The 20320-nt window shown below is 37.2% G+C and overlaps 2 protein-coding genes across 3 annotated transcripts in view; both read right to left on the minus strand.

Moving 5' to 3' along the window:
• dab2ipb (DAB2 interacting protein b) overlaps positions 1-1672 on the minus strand; it is a 150195-nt gene extending 148523 nt beyond the window's left edge. Inside the window, exons 1-2 of one of the 2 annotated variants that reach the window (XM_079606670.1) lie at positions 1313-1672; positions 334-551 (exon numbers count right to left, since the gene is read on the minus strand). In XM_079606670.1, the coding sequence (XP_079462796.1) occupies positions 334-418 (85 nt within the window). In that variant the 5' untranslated portion in view covers positions 419-551; positions 1313-1672. Of the gene's footprint in view, positions 1-333; positions 552-1312 lie in introns of those variants that run through there. The other variant, XM_079606671.1, reaches the window with a different exon arrangement.
• Positions 1673-3508: 1836 nt separating this feature from the next.
• On the minus strand, positions 3509-19777 carry LOC306996095 (protein CutA homolog). The gene is made up of 6 exons (XM_079608220.1): positions 19418-19777; positions 17548-17696; positions 9346-9405; positions 8999-9044; positions 8739-8788; positions 3509-4255 (listed from the first exon to the last, which is right to left on the minus strand). Exons 1-6 carry the CDS (start codon positions 19511-19513, stop codon positions 4153-4155), a joined length of 504 nt encoding a protein of 167 aa, XP_079464346.1. The 5' UTR covers positions 19514-19777; the 3' UTR covers positions 3509-4152.
• Between the last annotated feature and the right edge of the window lie 543 nt (positions 19778-20320).

Below are 20320 nucleotides of genomic sequence, written 5' to 3' on the forward strand. Positions count from 1 at the left end.
TCAATTAACACTGTTGTTTAAAAAAAAAAAAAAAAATGACTGTGTTGCCATAGCACAGAGTTTCATCCAGATCCAAACTCATTTCTCTAATGTAGAAGACCATAGTTTTATCTGACTGACTGATATTTCTCATGAAACAAACACTAACCTTCAGTGTGTATTCTCTTTGTAATTTTTTTGTTATCAAATCAGGTGTTTGTTTGTTTGTTTTTTTTAAAAGTACAAGTAAGTGATCAAATCTTGTACTGCTAAGCAAAAGTATTGCAGATATTCTCCTCTTGTTCTCACTTATTTAAGCACTGCCTCGCCACCACTCTTATGGGACAGTCCTACCTGAGACTTGAATCCATCCATGATGTTGTCTGTGAGATGAATAGAATAAAGGGCTCTCCATTGTGTTTCTTCTCCTTTGCGTCATTGTGGTTGGTAATCTGAACCAATAAGCGTGAGGATAATCTAGTGAGAGAGGCGTGCTGAGAGAAGCGTGATAATCTACATCTATCTGCTACTGTCGGACGCTCCCAAGTCCTCCCAGCTGCAGCATGTGTGTCCTGCACAGAGAGAGAGAGAGAGAGAGAGAGAGAGAGAGAGAGAGAGAGAGAGAGAGAGAGAGAGAGAGAGAGAGAGAGAGAGAGAGAGAGAGAGAGAGAGAGAGAGATGGGGGGAGGGGGGGTTGGGGGGGAGACAATTCATGCACGCTTATCAGATGTATGATTTAATTTGAGATCATGATGCAGATCGATGTTAAATTACCAAACTGGTATTATCTGTAGCAGCAGGTTTTCTTGTTTAGTTTGATCTAGCATCCACACAAGGTTTTCATCTAAAAAATATAATAATATTATAATGATTATGTAGTACAGTGTACTACATTTTCCACAGTTGTTAAGAGTGACTAATACCCATGCCTTTATATTTTTAGATATGTTAGTAGGCTATGTTGGATACGTTATACGACCTATGTTATTTCCTATTTGTTTACCATTTTTAATTTAAATATTTAGAATGGTTATGAATAAGCCTATAATAATTTTAAATGTAATTATTTAGGCTAATACATATTTAATACGTTAAACAACCTAAATCAATACATGCACATCATTTGTAATGTCCATGTATTAATTGGTGTTACAACGGGGTAGATTCACAACAACAAACATTTTAGAGCATAATTTACAAAGTTTATGTAAACACTATTTTAATTTGTAGCAGACAATGCAAATATCCTATCAAAATATGAGACATAGCGCCAAAAACAGTGAATGTAAACAAAAACGTATTACTTCTAAATGACAACATTTAACAAAATTACCGTTTTTTGCCGTTTATCCAGAGAGGTGAGAATTTGTGTTCCAGTGACTTTGGTTGGTTGCTATTAACGGTGTGTTGAGAAAAAGTAATAAACTTAGTTCTAAGGACTTTGAGGGGGAAACGTGAGATATGCCACCGCCACGAGTCTCACGTTTAATCGCAGGTATTTAAACAACTGTTTCGATCAGGGGAGTTTGAAATAAGCGAGGATTTTACCTGCTTACTCGATTACAAGACCTGTAAATTCAAAGACGCGCGTGAAGATTGTAGCTTCCTCATTAGCTCAGCCCCATACCACTGCGTGCAAATGATTGGCAGTTACCGCCTCCAATCCAATGACATCAAGGGGAATCGTTGCCGTGATACACGGTACAAATTCTCATTCTGATAACCTCCTGGAATTCATTTTTCGCGGACATTGTAGTGCAGATTCTCCCATCTGCATTCTTTTGGGCGAAAGCTTCGTCTTAATTGTTTCCACTTTCTAAATCTAAACCAACAGAGCCCATAGTACGGAGCATTCGTGTATTTTAAATATTATGGCCTTTCCTAAATGTACACATTCTGTATTGAATAATTTTAAAGTTTCACTGTTTAAAAAAAAAAAAAAATTCTTCAGACTTTAATTTGTTATATATATATCTGTCAGGTTATGTTTGAACAGTAGATTATGTAATGGATGTCTTTGATAAATTGTTTGACAATCAAGCAATATGAGCCATGAGCACAATCTGTACATTGTTAGACTGAAATAAAAATGTAAGATACATAGTATAAAAAAAAAAACTTTATTCATGAAGCACCTTCATATTAATGGAATAGAAAATTATCTAAGGGTATACCGGTATATAAAAATAACCTATAATTTAAAGCTGCAGTCCGGCACTTTTTTGGGTTTAAAAATATCAAAAAAGACTTTTTTTTGAAAAAAAATGTTTTTGAAAAAAAAACGTAACCAGCCAGTGTTCAAAACGATCTGCTTGCCTTACCTCGATTCAAAACGGTAAGCTTGTAATAATGATTTTAATTCTAGTGGCTACTGGTGGATTTCCGCGGGAATTTCGAGCATGTCTTTGCGTCATTACGTCACTTCTGTACACATAGAGAAGGAGTCCCCGGCTAGCGTGTGTGGATGATGGAGGTGGAGGTTTAGCTTAGCACTTGGTATGGCGGATCCCGAAAGTATAAAGCGACAATCACCAGTGACAACTGGAGATTCACCAGTTGTAAAACCCAAAGACTTCAAAAATATATATTTTTCACGTTTTGACGTGATATAAGCAATCGTTAGATTTAATCAGCATGATATAGCTACTGCAATGCTTCCCCCCACCCCCCGAATTTGGTCAGAACAAAAGTGAATGTTACTTACTTGTTCAGATGACATTTTCCGATGAAAATTCTAATGTTGACACTTTCAAAAAGTATACTCTGAGATTGCTGATGACAGTAACGTTACAGTATCCACAGCGACGCGGCAGCCTCAATACATTGTGTTCATCCGCGCTGTTTCATGCCGATTTACTACCCACGCACAGTTAATAATTCCTCGAATAACTGCAATTGCAGATTTCTAACAGAGATGGCGACAAAGAGGAAAAAACGACGGACTGCAGCTTTAAAATCAGTATGCATTTGCAGGTTACCAGGTCTCGATGAGTGGTCAGATGTGACTTCATTATGACTGGATCTCAGCAAATCCCAACACACAATAGCACTTCCTCACATCTGCACTTCTATTGTGTTGCCACAGTGTGGACATAAACCCATTCAACAAAACAAAATTTCCTATTCAGCTACACAGTGAAAATTTGACCATTTTGAGTTTTAAATGAGGGAACAGAAAGACTCAGATCTGCTCTTGACTGCTAAACCAACTGGTTTACTATAAAATATTAGATAAAAAAAATGTATGTTAGACACACAAGGACCAGACAGTTCAATTTAACCTGTTTAGAAGCTCTTTTAACATTGAAATCTCTTAAATAACATTTACAGTATACTGAACAAAACTTTTTTTATATTGTTTAATCACACCCATGTGTTAATTCATTGATGACTGTAATATGTATAGCCTAATTTAAAATAAGAGTTGTGTTTAATTAAGAGGCTTGAAAAGGGGGTTATGTCTCAGAGATATTTACGAATGTTGTTTGTTTCTACATAAATGACAGTTGCTGCTATAGCTTTACACTTACCTGTAAACCTTACAGGCATTCTGTGCCTTTTGTGATTTGTTTGGGAGCATTGGGAGCTAAATACAATGATAAAACATTCACGTACTGCAAAACAATGAGCAACGTAAACTTAATGTATAATATGTTGTAGCATATTTATTATTGGTAAAAAGTCAAAGTTGAAAAGATCTCATTCATTTATTTTGAAATAAAGGCATTATTTCAAAAAACACTTAAATTCTGCCCAACCGTCACATTAAAACAACCAACCATTAGAAGTGGTATAAATTACTACATTTTAACAAATTAATTAATATTAGCTTAATAATAGAAGCTATAAGTTATAGTCTTTATAATAAAGTTATTCACGTCAAAAAATAGTCAATAAATATATACACAGAGTTATCACCTTTCTCCTAGCGACGGCCCTGAATGCATGTAAATGCACTAGTAAAACCACATCAGACAAATCCCTCCCTTTATACAAAAAAGTTTCCAGTAAATGTACACTCTGATCTTTATATTAATGGACATTCATTCCTCTGTATGGGCCAGGGTTCCCATTAACCTGAGAATTTGTGCTCATGCTCCCACATCCCCTTTATCTTTCTGCATGTAGTTTCCAACAGGGGAGCTTCTCTATTGGACTGCAGACAGTGATGTATCAAATGTCAGTGACTGCGTCATCCATCCACTTCAGGTAGTGCTGGCTTCCATCATCAATAGGAAAACTGATGATTTCTGGAATGTCATATGGATGCACAGCTCTGGAGGACACACATGAGTCCCAATTGAAATAACAGATTTAAAAATAAGACATAAACATTCACATTAAAATAACAAGGAAAGGTATACTTATTTGTATTGTACACTACCATTCAAAAGTTTGGGGTCAGTAAGATTTTAATGAAATTAATACTTTTATACAGTAAGGATTAAATTGATAAAAAAAGACAATAAATATGTATAATGTTACAAAAGATGTAGCATCTTGAGCATCAAATCAGCATATTAGATTGATTACTAAAGGATCGTGTGACACTGAAGACTGTAGTAACGGCTGCTGAAAATTCTGATTTGCCATCTGACAAAAAAAAATAATTTTAAAATATATTCGGTGCATGCAGTTAGACGACGAATACAGTCAGTGACCGGCGATCAACACTTGCAGCAATGCAACGCTGTTTGCTAACCGCCACAACAGGAAAAAGTTCAGCGTTTTGTCAGGGTTTGTGGGTGGTGAAAGGAGCAAGGACTCAGGTGCAGAGTTGATGAGCTTTTAATGATAATAAAATAAAACAAAACAGACCACAAAAACTACCCGAGGGGGAAACCTAGGGATGGCTGACACGAAACTGAGGTTCCGAAGCTTTTCAAGATCCCGAAGCGCAGATGTTTCGAAACACTGATCCGAAGTGTGATTTCAAAACACCCATGTCACGTGACTACGGCTAAATGAACCTTCGGAGTGTTTCACAAGTGTTTCGACAGGTGGCATGGTCCGCCGAATCAGCGTTTGATTGACAGGGTTGGGACCAGATCAGATCACACAATCGCACATCTGTATAAAAGTGAAGTCAACGCATAATGACCTCGTGGGTTTTTGTGAGAGGAGTTTGATTTTGAGATAGCGGATTTTTGGTGATAGTGCGATTTGCTTAGTTATATTAAGGCTTACATTTACGACAGACAGACAGACAGACAGATAAAAATAACATTATGCACAGTGTGAGGAGCCTACAGGTTACAAGCTTCACATATTAGAAGAAAAAAAAATGTAATGGCTCGTTGTCAAGGTTGTTTCAGATCAACACCTGCAAGTGACCACTAGGTGTCACCGTTGAGACGGGTGTAGGATTGTTTCGAAGCCTCGCCACAATATGGCACATTTGGTTCAACTGTTTCATTGTTTCACGAAGCCTCGATCTGCCCACGACTTGACTTGAAAACACAAGGAGAATAAATAGGGAGCAAACAAGGCAGGTAATGAAAGAGGACAGGTGGGACAAATTAATCAATAATCAGGTAACAAGGTGGGAGGGGCAACAAACAGGACTAGAACACAAGCACATTGCCAGTAAAACAAATCACCAGCCATGTGCTCACACAAAACGAGACATGAACACGCAGCTAATGAAAACACTCATAAGCCACGTGTTCACATGCACAAAACATGACAAAAAACATGTAAAACACAAGCGGTGTGCTACACAGCAGACATCACAAGACAAAACTTGAAAGCACGCAGCCAATGTAAACACGAACCGCGTGCTACACAGGACAGGACACAACAACACACGCAGATGGAAGAGCTCTGTCTTGTCACGTGAGCATGCGGTTTCGAGTTCACAACAGAAAACAAATACGCGGAGCATGGATGTCTGAATCCCGACACAGAACTGAAACCAACCGACATGCCGGGATCCAAACACCATGCCCCGCACAAGGCACGTAGACAAGTGAGTGCAGTCAGACAAAGACGAGACAAGACCAGGAGTGTCAGAGCTCTGTCACAAAACCAAGAAATGAACTAGACCGAAGTGACAGAACCCTAACACTTTTACTTGAGCGCTTGAAAACAAGGTCCACTAGATAGGCCGCACAGGTGAATGCGTCTTTCTGCGCTCACTAAATGCTGCTCGGTAGAACAAAATGTAATTTGCACTACTGTCTGTTCAAAATGAAAATACACCAATCAAATGTGGATTTGTTGCTTTTTCTGGTAACACTTTAGATTAGAGTCCAATACTCACTATTAACTTTGCTTATTAGCATGCATATTACTAGGATATTGGCTGTTTATTAGTACTTCTAAAGCACGTTTTAATGGCTTATTCTGCATGACCATATTCTACAACCATAAAACCATAGTCCTACCCCATAAAATTAACACCTTACTTTAGTGAGGCAAATAATTTTTTGCTATTGCACCGAACTCATATCGAACCGTGACCACAAAACCGAGGTACGTACCGAACCGTGACTTCTGTGAAGCGGTAAAAACCTAATAGAAAACAATCCTTTTAAATTGTAATAATATTTCACAATATTACTCTTTTTACTTTAGTTTTGATCAAATAAATGCAGACTTGCAAAAATCTTACCAAACCCAAACTTTTGTACAATGATAGTGTTGCTAAAAGCACAGAAAGTTCAGTTAAACTGGTGAATTTCTGCACTTTCAGAAAGGTATTCAGAAACTGCTTCCTTTCCTTACATCTCCAAGGTATGTAATTTGAAGTTTCACCTTAAATAGCCAGCTTCTATAGCACAGCTGGAGTCTTAAAAGCTTCTTGATACTCCACAGTGTTCACATGCTCCAGGCGGTTATGGGCATTACATCTTTTTAGGGTCTTTGAATGCCCTGGGCAAATGTTTTCCGTGATTTGGTTAAGTCAAGCATAGTCCTCATGATGACAATTTCCAGAATAATCACTCTCAAATATATGAGGTAAGTAGAACATGTCTTTTGGCGTGCTTACAGGTACCACAAAGGAAGAAGACTTTTCCCTCAGACGGAGATGGTCTGATGACATAGTCTACTGCTATACCAATCGAGAAAGCCTCAATTAACAGTCGCTCAACTTGTTTGATATAACAGCCAATTGAAATCATCTGACCTGATAATGCTGATTTGATGATTGAAGCATCTCTATAAATGTTGAATAACAACACAAGCTACTGTACATTGTCTATAATGAATTGAAATATTCAAACATTTAAAGTGCCCCTATTATGCTATTTTAAAGTTTCCTATTGTTGTTTTGGAGTCTCCTTCAACAGGTTTACATGCATCAAAGGTTAAAAAAAACTGTTTCATTTTCTCATAAAATATATTTGCACATCACCACATTTGTAATGATTCTCAAACGGCTCGTCAGATGAATCAGTCTCTCTAAATCCCTCATTTCCGCGAGCTACTCTGCTCTGATTGGCCAGACAGCTCAGTATGTTGTGATTGGTTTACCATGTACAGCGCGTCGAAAACAAAAACGCCCATTGCCATAATAACATCAGCTCTGCTTGTCCTGAGGCTTCCTACAACATAAACTAAAGACAGTAACGAACAATGACGCCGATTTTACCATTATCAATCTGAGCGTACAGTAAGTCCAATAATGAAACATTGGAAGAACTATTCATTCAACCCAAACCTCCATCGCATGGACGACTCTAGCAGGACGTTTCTCAGTGATGCGCTACTCAGTTTGAGGAACATTATGAGATGTTGCAACTGTAATTCCTCACCATCAGCATTAACAAGTGCATGTCCATCAACAAACCGATTATTTTACTTTTTTATTTACAGAGTATTTTTCTAATTTATTGCAGTGAACAAGTGGAAACTGTATCAATAACAGTGCATACATTAGCCGAGCTTGAGCGTGAATGACTGATGTACTGTAACAAACATTGGTAAAACAAATCTTGCTCCATGCTTAATGTTTCCTCAAAGTAGTGAGAACGACAGACAATCTGCATTAATAGACACAGTTTTAGCTAATAGTGGCCCACAGCTGATTAGCAGAAGTATTTCAGTAAGACAGTAATAATGTAAGTTAACCAGTTAGCAGGAGACCAACACAATATAAAACTCAAAACTTAGTATTTTGAACACCATCTTTCAAGAGCAAGCGATTTGCGAATCCTGCTTTGAACTCCGAGCTTTGAGAAGCAGTCGCCAGTAAAATAAAGGTAGCAGCAAAAGTTTAGGATTATACTGCTGAGGTATGGTGGTAAAGATTAATTTTAACCACTGATTCTTCACATGCTCGTCCTTGGGCAGTGAAAAAACTGACTTTACCTTGACATTGTAGAGCACAGCGTCTCCTCAACATGATGCTGTCCAGTATCCACAGGAATCAGCAGCAGTGTTGAGGTTCAAGTTTTCCCTGGTGTCTGCACGTGCAATAAGTGGACGGGCAATATGCTAATGTTTTGTCTTGACGTCACAACGAAACGGCTTATGACTTGTTTGAAAAATTATTAATTTCATTGATTTAGAGTCGACTTTACTTTTGAAAGGCAATAACTTTATATACGATGCACTTTTTAGATTTATAACTTTGCAGGAGGTTTTCATTCACCTAGAGCTATGTTACACACAACATAAAAGGTCATTTTTAAAAAAATCCATAATAGGGGCACTTTAACCATTTGTGTCCGTTTACATGTTTATCATGCCTAATGTGCAATTATATTGGGTCAAAATGAAGAAGTTTAAACAATGTTGACAAAAAAAGTACTTGCTTTATGTAAGCCACAAGTCTCTGCACTAGAGATGTTCTTGTTCTCACAAGCTGTTAAAGAAATGAAAAAATAAGTATAGGTAACATTTTAAATATTATAACATTTGCATAACCATTATAAGATACAGTTGCATACAAGACGTGAGAACCTTTGCATACACTTCATAAGTTTACATAAAAAACTTTATTAACATTTTTTTTAAATAAAAATATTTGATTTGAACGATAAATCTGAAGTTTGAATAAATATAGCAAACACACCAGCAGTATTTCTGTGGCATCCCGAATATCTCCTTTCCAGTAGTACCTGAAATTAATAAACAATTGATATTTTAGATGAATGATGACTTTTTATAAATGTATTTTATTTTTATAAATGCGTACATTTAATACTTATTTAATCTAATTTAGTCTTACAATACTATTTAATCTAATTTAGTTTTACAAGATTATTTAAGAAGTATTTATTAGAAAGTAAGAGATTATAAGTTTGTGTATATTAACTTTCAATTTATATCTCTGTATGTTGTGGCTAAAGTTAAACTTGAGCCGTGGTATTTTGGGTTTAGAGCTCATAGTGGATGAAAGGTTAAACTCGCTGGTCTTACATAGTGGTAGTGCGAGGAAATATATTCACACATGCTGCCAGCCTTTTCTCCATGATGCTCCTAACAGAAAGAAGAGAGACAGAGAGAATAATATAAAGGCTAAAATATTACAGACATGGAAGATGTATAGCAGCAATGCAGAAATAAATTTAATTAGAAAGGTTTGCCAAACAGTATACAAGCATATACAGTATATAGTCACCCAGAATGAATCCAGAGCTACTACTAACTAGCAATTTTTTTTGTATAAAAAGATACAGTAGCTTTCAATCTATTAGTTTGATTTTGGGTATTAGCTCAAAGTTAGAAATGTGTAGTAGAATCTTTTAGTGTTTTTTTTTTTTTGTTACATCCCTTAGTTGTGCTGCCATCGCCTAACCAACTGAAAATGTCCATGCTGCCTTTCCCCTTTCTAAATGCACTCTAATGACTTAACCTCTGTAAAGTGCTCTTTAACAAGAGTAGCCCATGGGAAAATAAATCCTATGATTTATTTTCATAGGAAACGGAATGCATGCAGCTTAGAGAGAATATGGAAGCTCAGGTTGAGATACTCTATATATAATATCAATCACGGTCAGGTTTAGCAAGTTCTGTAAAAACAATTGTGGAGAACCTTGTGGTATGGAAGACAACAGATAGCTTTTTGTAATCATTTCTGTGCCCATAGGCTGGACTACATTTAATAAGCGTATTTACATGCACATTCTTAATACGATTATACTTAAGCCGACAGTATATGTGGTCTTGTTAACACGTTAACCCGTTTTCCTTTATGGTCAATTTCGTCCAGCATGTAAACAAATAAACCCAGCTCTGTCTGCTTATTGAAGTGTGCATGTGTGATATGTAACAGGAAAGTATGGAACCTTGTTTCAGCCACGGAATAAAAAAGAAAAAAGTTAATTATGACTTTTTATCTCACAATTCTGATTTTTTTTCAGAACATGTCATTCATTGACATCTGAGATACAAACTCACGATTCTGACATTTTCCTCAGAATTGTGAAATTTAAACTCGCAATTACAAGTAAAAATAGTCACAATTGTGGAATAAAAAGTCACTATTACCTTTTTTATTTTATATTGCGAGGCAGAAACAAGCCTCCAAAGTGTCCTTATAAGCACATCCTGGCAGAATGAGCATTTTGTGGTAGGGAAGGATGAAATATATTGCAAACTCTTTCTTGACCCAAGAAATTATAAAAATGTGTTCTCATCTTGCGCAGCTGAAGTAGAAGTACCTGTAGCACAGTCAAAGAACTGCTTATTTATTTAATATAGCATCTCACATAACAAATGGAATAGTTGGGAGTCAGATACACAAATGATTGCATTTTTTTATGTCACTACCAGGGAATAACCTGATTTTTAAAATTAAGTCTTTAAGTGCATGTCATGTCTAGGTTTGAGTTTTATTTCATGTTTCATGATCCTAGTTTTGGTTTTTGGTTCATGTTTCATGTTTCCTGTCTCGTCATGTGATTCCCTTGCCCTCATGTGATCCTGCCATGTGTTTCCCTATCTTTTTGAGTCATGTTGTCATTAGGCTTGTTTGACTTGAACTGGCGCTGCACAGACCGATCGGTGTATGACATCAAAGTTCCGCAAGAGCTATTAGAAAGCAGACGTCTCCTTATGCTTTTGAATCGCTCTAGCAGTACTTTGATGTCATTAACCGATCGGTCTGTGCAGCGCCGGTTCAAGTCGAACAAGCCTATAGGTTAATTGTCTAATCATGTTCACAGGTGTGTCTTGTTTAGTGATTAATCCGTGTATTTAATGCCTGGTTCAGATTACACGATTTTAGCCCGATTTTGGCACGATTCGTTTGACGTAGGGTGTCGTGGGGATTCGTAAACGACAACGGGCGTCGGGACGCAAGATTTGATCGTTTCATCTCGTATAGTGTGTCATAGTGTGCGACAACCTACGTCGCGTCTGCGATGCCTCACGACATCACGACAAAAAGACTAGCATGTTTGATTTTCGGTCCTCCACGACGAGAGTGAGTGAGTGAGCGAGCGAGACAGAGTGTGTGCTAGTGAGTGTGTGTGCTAGGGTGCACCACCTGGCTATATTGCTCTGTTGCAGCCAGGTCAGACCTGATTTCGCGGGACACGAGGGAGATACTATTATTATACCAGGTGAATATATATTGATTTTAAGATGTCTTTATTGCTAATAGGCTTTATAAAAATGTTAGGCTATGACGGCGCTGACCGGCGCTGTGAACGTCACTAATAATATAAAACTCATTTTAACAGCACAGGTCTATTTAATCTAAGTAATTAAGTGAAAATAATAATCCAATTGCTAAAAAGCACATTTCCAAATAAGCACATAAATTCCACTAGGAAAGAAGACAGATTAAATGCGTTCTTACCGGATTCAGTAGACTATATTTTTGTCTTTTCCATGCGTGATGGTGAAACTTCGGTGGCATAACGTACACCGCAATTTCCTTTTTTAGGGTCACCTGTAACTGGTTTTAACCATGTATATTTTTTCTCCCATTCCTTATCATACGAACAAAGACGCTTTTTCTTCTCGGGAGCTCCGAATAGATCCATTTTTCTGTTGCAATTTTTTTTTTTTCTCTCTCTCTCTCTCTCTCTGTGTTTGTTATCCCGCTCTGGAACCAATAATAACGGCTGCGCATGTTCAGTATTTTCTTATTAACATTTTTATTGTAGAATTGTAATTTAAAAGGACGATGAAATAAAATGATGCAGACAAAATTAAAATGCGGGACTGCTTATGACTTGCGGGACAAAGCTTCAAACTTCGGGACTTCCTAGTTAGTGTCATAGACAGTATATAAACGGTTAGTGTGAGAGTGAGTGCGTGCGTGTGTGACATATAGGCTAGGCTACTATATGTGCGAGTGAATGTCTGCTTGTGAGACGGCACGCGATGACTGGTCAGAAAGCAACGTGTAGTCTGACATGTTTCTTGTCCACGACACGACAAGATTTTCGAAGTCAAAATCGTGTAATCTGACACAGTGACTATCGTAACAGACAAAAAAATCGTGTAATCTGAACCAGGCATAAGCCCTCATGTTTTCCACGTGTCTTTGTCAAGCATTGTTTGTATAACCACTGTGCAGCGAGTGTAGTTTGTCGTGTCGTGTCGTGTCGTGTCGTGTCATGTACAGGAAATGACATGATATGCTTAGTCAAGTCTTTGTTTTGTATTTTGATCACGTTTGGATGTATAAATAAATAGTGCTTCACCCAAGCGCAGCCCATTGCTTCACCCAAAGGTTCATTACTCGAAGCTTCATTCATTATTGCTCACTAGTGACACCTAGCTACTGTGCTACGATATAGCAGACAAATAAAGTAATTCTGAACCAATGACCCCCCCCCCCCCCCCCCCATTTCATTTATTTATGTATTTTCTTCTCACTGTAATATCTGTAACCTTTCATTTGCAATAATAAAAGTACATGAGCAGACATTTGTCCATTGCCTGGGTATAAAATACAATATGTATCTTTCTTTGACTGAATTTACTTGTGCAGAAACAACTGTCACACACACAATTAATTAATTATTCATAAATTGTTTGGATAGTGCCAGTATGAACAACAAAAGTGAAACGAGTGCAGTGCTTATGTTGGAGGGAGTGTAATAAAGTAAACTGCAACATAATAGTCTGGGGTGGGAAAAGTTAAGAATTGTTTCTGGAAGGTTTTGTGCCGTGAATGGTTAAAGTTTTAGTGCAGTGTTGTGCTTATGGGACTGTGGATATAGAGGAGTTTGCAGTTTGGGGTGGGTGAAGGTAGGATTACCATTGATTTTTATTGAGAAACAGATTTTTTTCAAGTGTGTTGGGGTTTAGACAATTCCTCTTCTTGGACAAAACCTCTCCAGGCTTGGAAAATATCCTTTCACAAGGAACAGAGGATTCAGGGGAACATAAAAATGCCAGTGCCAGCGGGAATAAATGAGGATACCGATGCTTCTGTTGAGCCCAGACAGGGAAGGATTTCCTCTTCCTTAGCTGGCTCCATTACCAGGAAAAGTAACAACAAGCAAACACATCAATAAGGGCAATCCGAATCAAAAAGCAGTCCAGTCCAGATCCAAAAATCCAATCCAAATAATCTTATCTAATTAATATATTAATAATATAGCTACTCCCTATAATATAGCTACTATAATTAATAATAACAATTTACTATAACTATTCTAACCTGATATAATTCAATAATATACAGCCCTAGCACATATATGACACAATAATGACAATGAGAGCTAACTCTCTTACTCTGACACTACTACACATGCTTCTACTACTCCTGACAACACCCACAAGGTGGCGCGAACCCCCTTTATCTGGAAGCGACACTCAGAACGAACCGATGACGTATCCACACAAACCGAGGCCTCGTTTGTCATGAGTCACGTGATTTTCACGTAAACAACACAAGCCTCGAATCGCGGCTTCATCTGGCACGCCCATTTTTTCTTGACACAAGCTCCGACGCCTCGGTTCAAATGTCACATCACTAGTGGTGGGCAGATCGAGGCTTCGTGAAACACTGAAACAGTTGAAGCAAATGTGCCATATTGTGTCGAGGCTTCGAAACAATCTGACACCCATCTCTACGGTGACACCTAGTGGCCATAACATTGTAAATGTAACAAAAAAAAACATGCACATTTTTACAAATCTATCACAAGCAATTTTATTGAAAGTAAAATCTTTCAATTGGAATGATCTAATCATCTTATAAGATTATCAAGTGTATTTATGTTATCTTATCAATTGTCAGGGTTTGTTTTGTTTGTTCTATGAATGGCTCAGCTAAACAAGCCAATAAGACTCTTAACTACCATTATTCATTTTATTTATCCTAATGCCTAATTAAAATGTCTACAAATGTATAAAACTGATCGGAGATCAGGTAAAACCCACAGACATTCATTGGTTCTCAGTGACTCCTCATGATTCATGGGTTGACAGAGATCATCGCCCCCAGTGGTGAACCATTGAAATTTCCAAGTGTTTCGAAACAGTTATGACGTACTAAAGCCTCGTTTACTGACACCACGTGACTCTGGCTGTGTGATACACGCTCCGAACCACTGATTCGGAACAAAAGATTCGTAAAGGCTTCGAAGCTTCATGAAGCAGTGTTTTGAAATTGCCATCACTATAAATAAACTGCACTTGGGTTCTGCAACTCGCCTCCAGTGGATTCGTTACATCGCGGTTTAATTGAGATGCCGGGTTATTTTTTATGCATGTAATTAATGGGTTAATTCAATAAGATTATTTCTGGAAGTTATCAGCATATTGGTGTGTATGTAAACAAAATTGGGTGTTTAACAAAATAATCTTTGGATTTTCTGTGAAAACGCCCTTAATGTGTCCTGTAACAGAACACCAGGTTCTACCAGTGTATTCGCTTCATTAAGAATGTTAGTTTTGGGAGTTTCATAGACCTTTGTTGGGAGAGTGAGTTTGCTGGATAATTCATTAAATATAATGAATAATTTATGTGTGTCTGATTGGTCCAGATGCTACAGTACTGTAGTTATAAAATGTAATCATCTTATTGAATTAACCCATTAATGACATGCATAAAAAATAACCCGGCATCTCAGGACACATTAAGGGCGTTTTCACAGAAAATCCAAAGATTATTTTATTAAACACCCAATCAAATTACGTTCAAAGGCCTGCTTGAACAAAAGGTCGTAAAGAAATTCCCGCCAAAGGGAACAACTTCTTATTGGCTCAGAACCCTCCAGATGGTGTGACATTTTTACGCTTTAAAAATCACTGATCACAAGATCACGTCTCTTAGTCTTTTAGTTTCTTTCTGAAAGCCTGATGTGAAGATGATGCTGAACTAGAAGTTTTCTAAGGACCCCCAAGCTTGTGCCAGGCTGCGGCCTTGTCCTTCCAGTCACCAAAGATCCTCTGACTCCCACTGGCTCTCTCTCATCAAGAAAACATCAGCAAAGATCAACTGGAGCCTCAACAAATTACATCAGGATAGTTAAATTCAAATGGGCGAGACATGCAAGTATCAAACTTAGTCAACTATTTGATACATTAAGCATCCTCCTTACCCTTTTTAAGAAGGGTGTGTTAGAACTAAACTGATGGTTTGCTCAAGGCTGTTGATTTGCTGAATTTCAAGCAATGCTATAACTTCTTGCTTTCCTGTATTCTGCTTCAGCTCTCTTTCCTTTGGTAAACTGTATGCATGTAAGTATGTGGATGTCAGAGTATAAATGTTTAGTCTTGTTCATGTCACACGTAAAGTTTGCCGTGTCTCAAGCTCATGTACTGGAGTCCCTAATCATAGATTTTGACTACAGGCTCTGAATAGTACTGTACAGTAAGAAAGACATTTCCCATGCATCGGAAATTAAAATGTCTTAGAATTAATAAACAATTAACACTGAGTGTTCACGGCACAAACAGGTTAATTGATTGTACTATTAATTTTACTTTGTAATATTGTAATATTAGTTTTAGCACTGCTACGTCTGTGATTAGCGCAAAACACTGAGCGAACTCTCTGCTCCTCACCACGGGGCTTCTCAGGTACTGTGAGCAAATCACTCCGCAGCAGTAGCAGTGCTTCGCCTTCTGAGAATATAGTTCCCAGTATGTATAGGCCTACGTTTAGAAGATGGCTGTCTCATGTGACCTTGTTATTTGTGACTATACAAATCACTATATGTTGTGATTCACAAATGTTGTGTCACTTTTTGGGAGCAGTATGCTAGCTAGAGCTGTTTACCTCCTGTCTTTGTGCTAAGCTAGGCTAGCGGTGGGTGCGTCAGACAGAGTTACAGCACACACTTAGATGAGAAGGGTATGTATGGACTTATCTAACTCTGGGGGATATGGTGAATAAGCTAAAGTCCTAAAAAGTCACCGTGTTCCTTTAACCACTGTTGCGTTGATGCATATTTTATAATTATTAAAAAATAAAACATAGAAGTGCATGTGATTATAAAATAATTTAAAGGATATAACTACACTGTGAGTGACAGTCATTGAAAAGAATCAGTACTAGTGTGTCTGGTTGTTTCACAGTTTGTGGTCTAACGCCTTCCCACGTTCAAAAAAAAGGAAATGAAAAAACGTATAGGGGCCTAGGTTCTTTTGACAATTCAGCATAAAAACAAATTCTACATGTAACAGTCAGTGACATACAGTACAATAAATGTCTTGTCAAATGCAGGCTGTAAACATAAAACACCATTATCATCTGATGGCTAAAGCAAAGTAGGTCACTTAGTAAAACATATCTTTATTTCTAGTGTTGGTTGGGCGATATGCTCCATAGTCATATCCTCAGCCTTTTTTCTTTACTCATTTATTTGATGATTTACTATCTGATATTTAGTAATATTTTATAATCACGGAAAATGAGAATAATTTTTTATTTTGCGAGCAAAAATGATCAAAGCTTTTAAAACTTCTTCCAAATTTGTGGCCAGGCTTTCTCAAACCAACTTAAAGTTTGTCTTGACTAGCTTTTTTTTAATCTAGTTGTCTATTGTGATGTTAAATAAAGCATTAAAAACCAAAGAGTATTCCAACATGTTGAAGCAAATGCATCAGATGCATCCTCTCATATACTGATGCAGCATTTATAAGAACTTCTGCACGAGACGAGAACACATTTTTATAATTTCTTGGGTCAAGAAAGTATGCCATCGCATAGGTTTTAGCATGCCCATGCAGCTGTGGGCCACTTTGATGCGCATCTTGCCGCTCCGCAACGCCTGGCACGGAACACAAGCTTTCATCCAGAGCATGTGCAATAGCCCAAAATGACATACCGTTGGCGCAGTGTCTTTTGAAAACACTTCAGGGTTGGTGATCTCGAAAGGGAACACATTTTCTTTGGTCCTCAATCCTCATACGCACATGTCGGTGTCACAAGTGTGGTTATGTGGTGATAAGAAAGTAGGGAAGGCAAATTAATTGTAAGTCCTAATATTAATTTAATAATAAAACTAGCATTATAATAATAATAATAATAATAATAATGTAATACATTAACGTGAAACCGAGCCATTTATCGTCTTGATACTGACAAAGGAATCAGACATCTGCGATATGTCTGACTACCGACGATACATGTTACTACCGCCGGGACTATCCTGTTTCTAACGCTCTATATTTCCTTGTTTGTGTTTGCGCATGCGTGTACTGTACCTGCCAATATCTCTAGCAGTTTGTTCAGTAGGACAGTTGACAAGCAGCACAGAATGATATCCGGCCACAAAGCTTCCTGTGATGGCAGAATGAATCTGAAATCCCAGAGTCTTCAGCACAGGGTATAGGGCAAGGGTCAGGACTAAAATCTACACATGCATACGCACACACACACAAAAGGACAATTTAGAGAGAACAAAGAGCATTAATACAGTTAAGCATTGTGTACAGTATTAAGATCATCTAATGTCATAAATGTCCATGTATTTTCTAGAATGTATGTAAATAATGTATATTTTCGTGTTATTGTCCAAGTGAAGATTCAAAAGGGAATGCATCGAAGATCTGCTCTGAGAAAGGGTTACACTAAAATGTTTATATTAAAGTTAAACATTTTTCCTGATATGAATATAATGTAATTAGTGTAATTGAAACAAACTACTATTTTCTTTTGGAAACACTGGAGATGCTTTTGCCATTATTATACTCCTTTGTTTTTTGTATAGTAAATTAATCAACTCAATTCTCATTCATGCATGAATAGTATTTATCAGAATTTTGAGTCATGCAAATGCCATATTCAGAATATTCGACCCAAACTGTATTTTATTCATCTTTATGTGCATGTGTAAACACAGGTAATTATGGGTTATATTAGATACATATTAAGTCAAGCAATCAAATAAATGGATAGTTCACCCAAAGAATGAAAATCCCATCATCATTTACTCAATTTAATGTTATTTCAGACCTGTATGACTTTCTTCTGCAGAACAAATGATATTTGGAAGAATACAACATTGGCCCACATTACATTTGTATTATATGGGGCAACATAAATCAATAATTTCTTCTTAATAAAAGTAATTCAATAAAATTTAATTCTTCTACAGAACTCACAAAGAGATCAAAACTGTATTTTATCCCACCGTGTTCTGGCAGAAATTCAGAAATGTTGTGAAATTAGTTTTTGAAAATGAATTATGAACATAAATTATAACTATTGTAGCCTATAAATTAAATAAATTACAATATTACAAAAATGCAGCATAATAACTGGCAAGAGTTATCTCCATACTTCCATAAAAAAAAAAATAAAAAAAACAGAAGGTATATATTTTGTTTTTGTTTATTCCTATTCTTTTGTATATTCAGTATATGGATTCTAAATAAAGACTTGCATCTTAATGAGAAAAAGATAGGAATATAAACGTGGTAACTTGACACAAACAGACACAATAGCACAATTTTGCAAGCGAGGAAACGATCCTCAACTTCAACCATTAATTTGAGGAAGGCACTCAGCTGATCATGAAGAATTACTGCTGAATGCACAACCGCATCTTTCAATGCCACAGAGTTAAACATGCATTATCGTGTTCGATGTGAAAAGAACAGTGGGGGATTATCCTGCGATGACCTGACAACAGATTATATAATTTGCCACAACAATGTAGCATGCTTATTCAGCTTTTTGAGAAACAAGGCGCTATTCAGAAGTTGCATTACATTTAAATAGTAGCCTATACATTTCGCTAAAGCTTAACACAATTTATCACACAAAATAGTAGCAAATGATGGAGATATTGGAGCAGAAACACATTTTGAAACACAGTTAACATCAGGCTATTTTCTTTTAAGAATTTCACGTGAGCTACTGATATTTAATATTTAAAATTTTCAACAGTTCCAACAAGTTTAGGCTACTCCGTTTCGAAAGGCAAAGTAACAACATTCAAGTTATAAGTGTCAATTCATGTCAACAGTCTGCCAAGCACGTTCTGCTTGCCGGACTTCAACTTGCCAAGCACGTTCTGCTCAAGTCTCTCAATCTAATGTCACGTGTCAAGAGAAATAAAATAGGATTTACCACGCAAAAGACCACAAATCCCGATCGAGGGACAGCCGAAGACATAATGCCCTTAGGATTTCTCTGGTTGAAGCAATCCGGTTTGGTCTCTTGCATATTTATTTAACAAGAGTGGAAGTTACATCGCCCGTCAAGTGTAGGCTAGGCTTCTGTGCGCAAAACAGTTCGCAGGGTGTTCAGCAGGTTCACCCCAATAACACATCAAAGTGCGTCGGACAGTGTCAGTCTGGGCATTTCCCAAAGCGGCTGCGTGTCGCGCTCGATGCTGATTGAGTGACGCTCGTATCCGGATACCGGGGCTTCCAATGAAGAGCGGTGCACGGATCTCATCATAAGAGGATTGAAAACCTAATAAACTTAAGTGCTGCTATGGCTGTTTGTAGTTTGTTTTGTACTACAATTCATGTTAGTATGGCTTGTTCGATTGTTTATTAAAATTAAAATAGTCAATAGTAGCCTAGGCAATGTTTACCAAATTCCAAACCCTACATGTAGGTCAGAGTAATATTCGTTGTTAACCCGATCAATTTACCAAACAACAACCTAGGTACCTTCAGGCTATTTTGTTCATTATAATTAAGGGCTTTAGCAATAAAAATAAAAAACATATCATCAATTATTATTAATTTCATTTACAGATATTTTAATCATTTTAGTGGTTTGTTGAGTAACTTTTTTTTGTCTATCTCCCCACCCCCACCCCCGACGTTGTTGAAAAGGGTTGACTGACACTGACAGTTACTGATTGTTAGTCCTGCTTGTTTTGTATTTAAACACATAACAGTGGTGATTTCAAGTCATACAGATAGGCTACAGTTGAAGTCATACGGATACAGTTACTTCAACAACCTCTAGATGTCGCAATATGTTGTGTTTTGAAAATATGGGTTTTCATTAGCAGAG

The sequence above is a fragment of the Phoxinus phoxinus genome, assembly GCF_949152265.1.
Source record: "Phoxinus phoxinus genome assembly, chromosome: 3".
Lineage (NCBI taxonomy): Eukaryota > Metazoa > Chordata > Actinopteri > Cypriniformes > Leuciscidae > Phoxinus > Phoxinus phoxinus.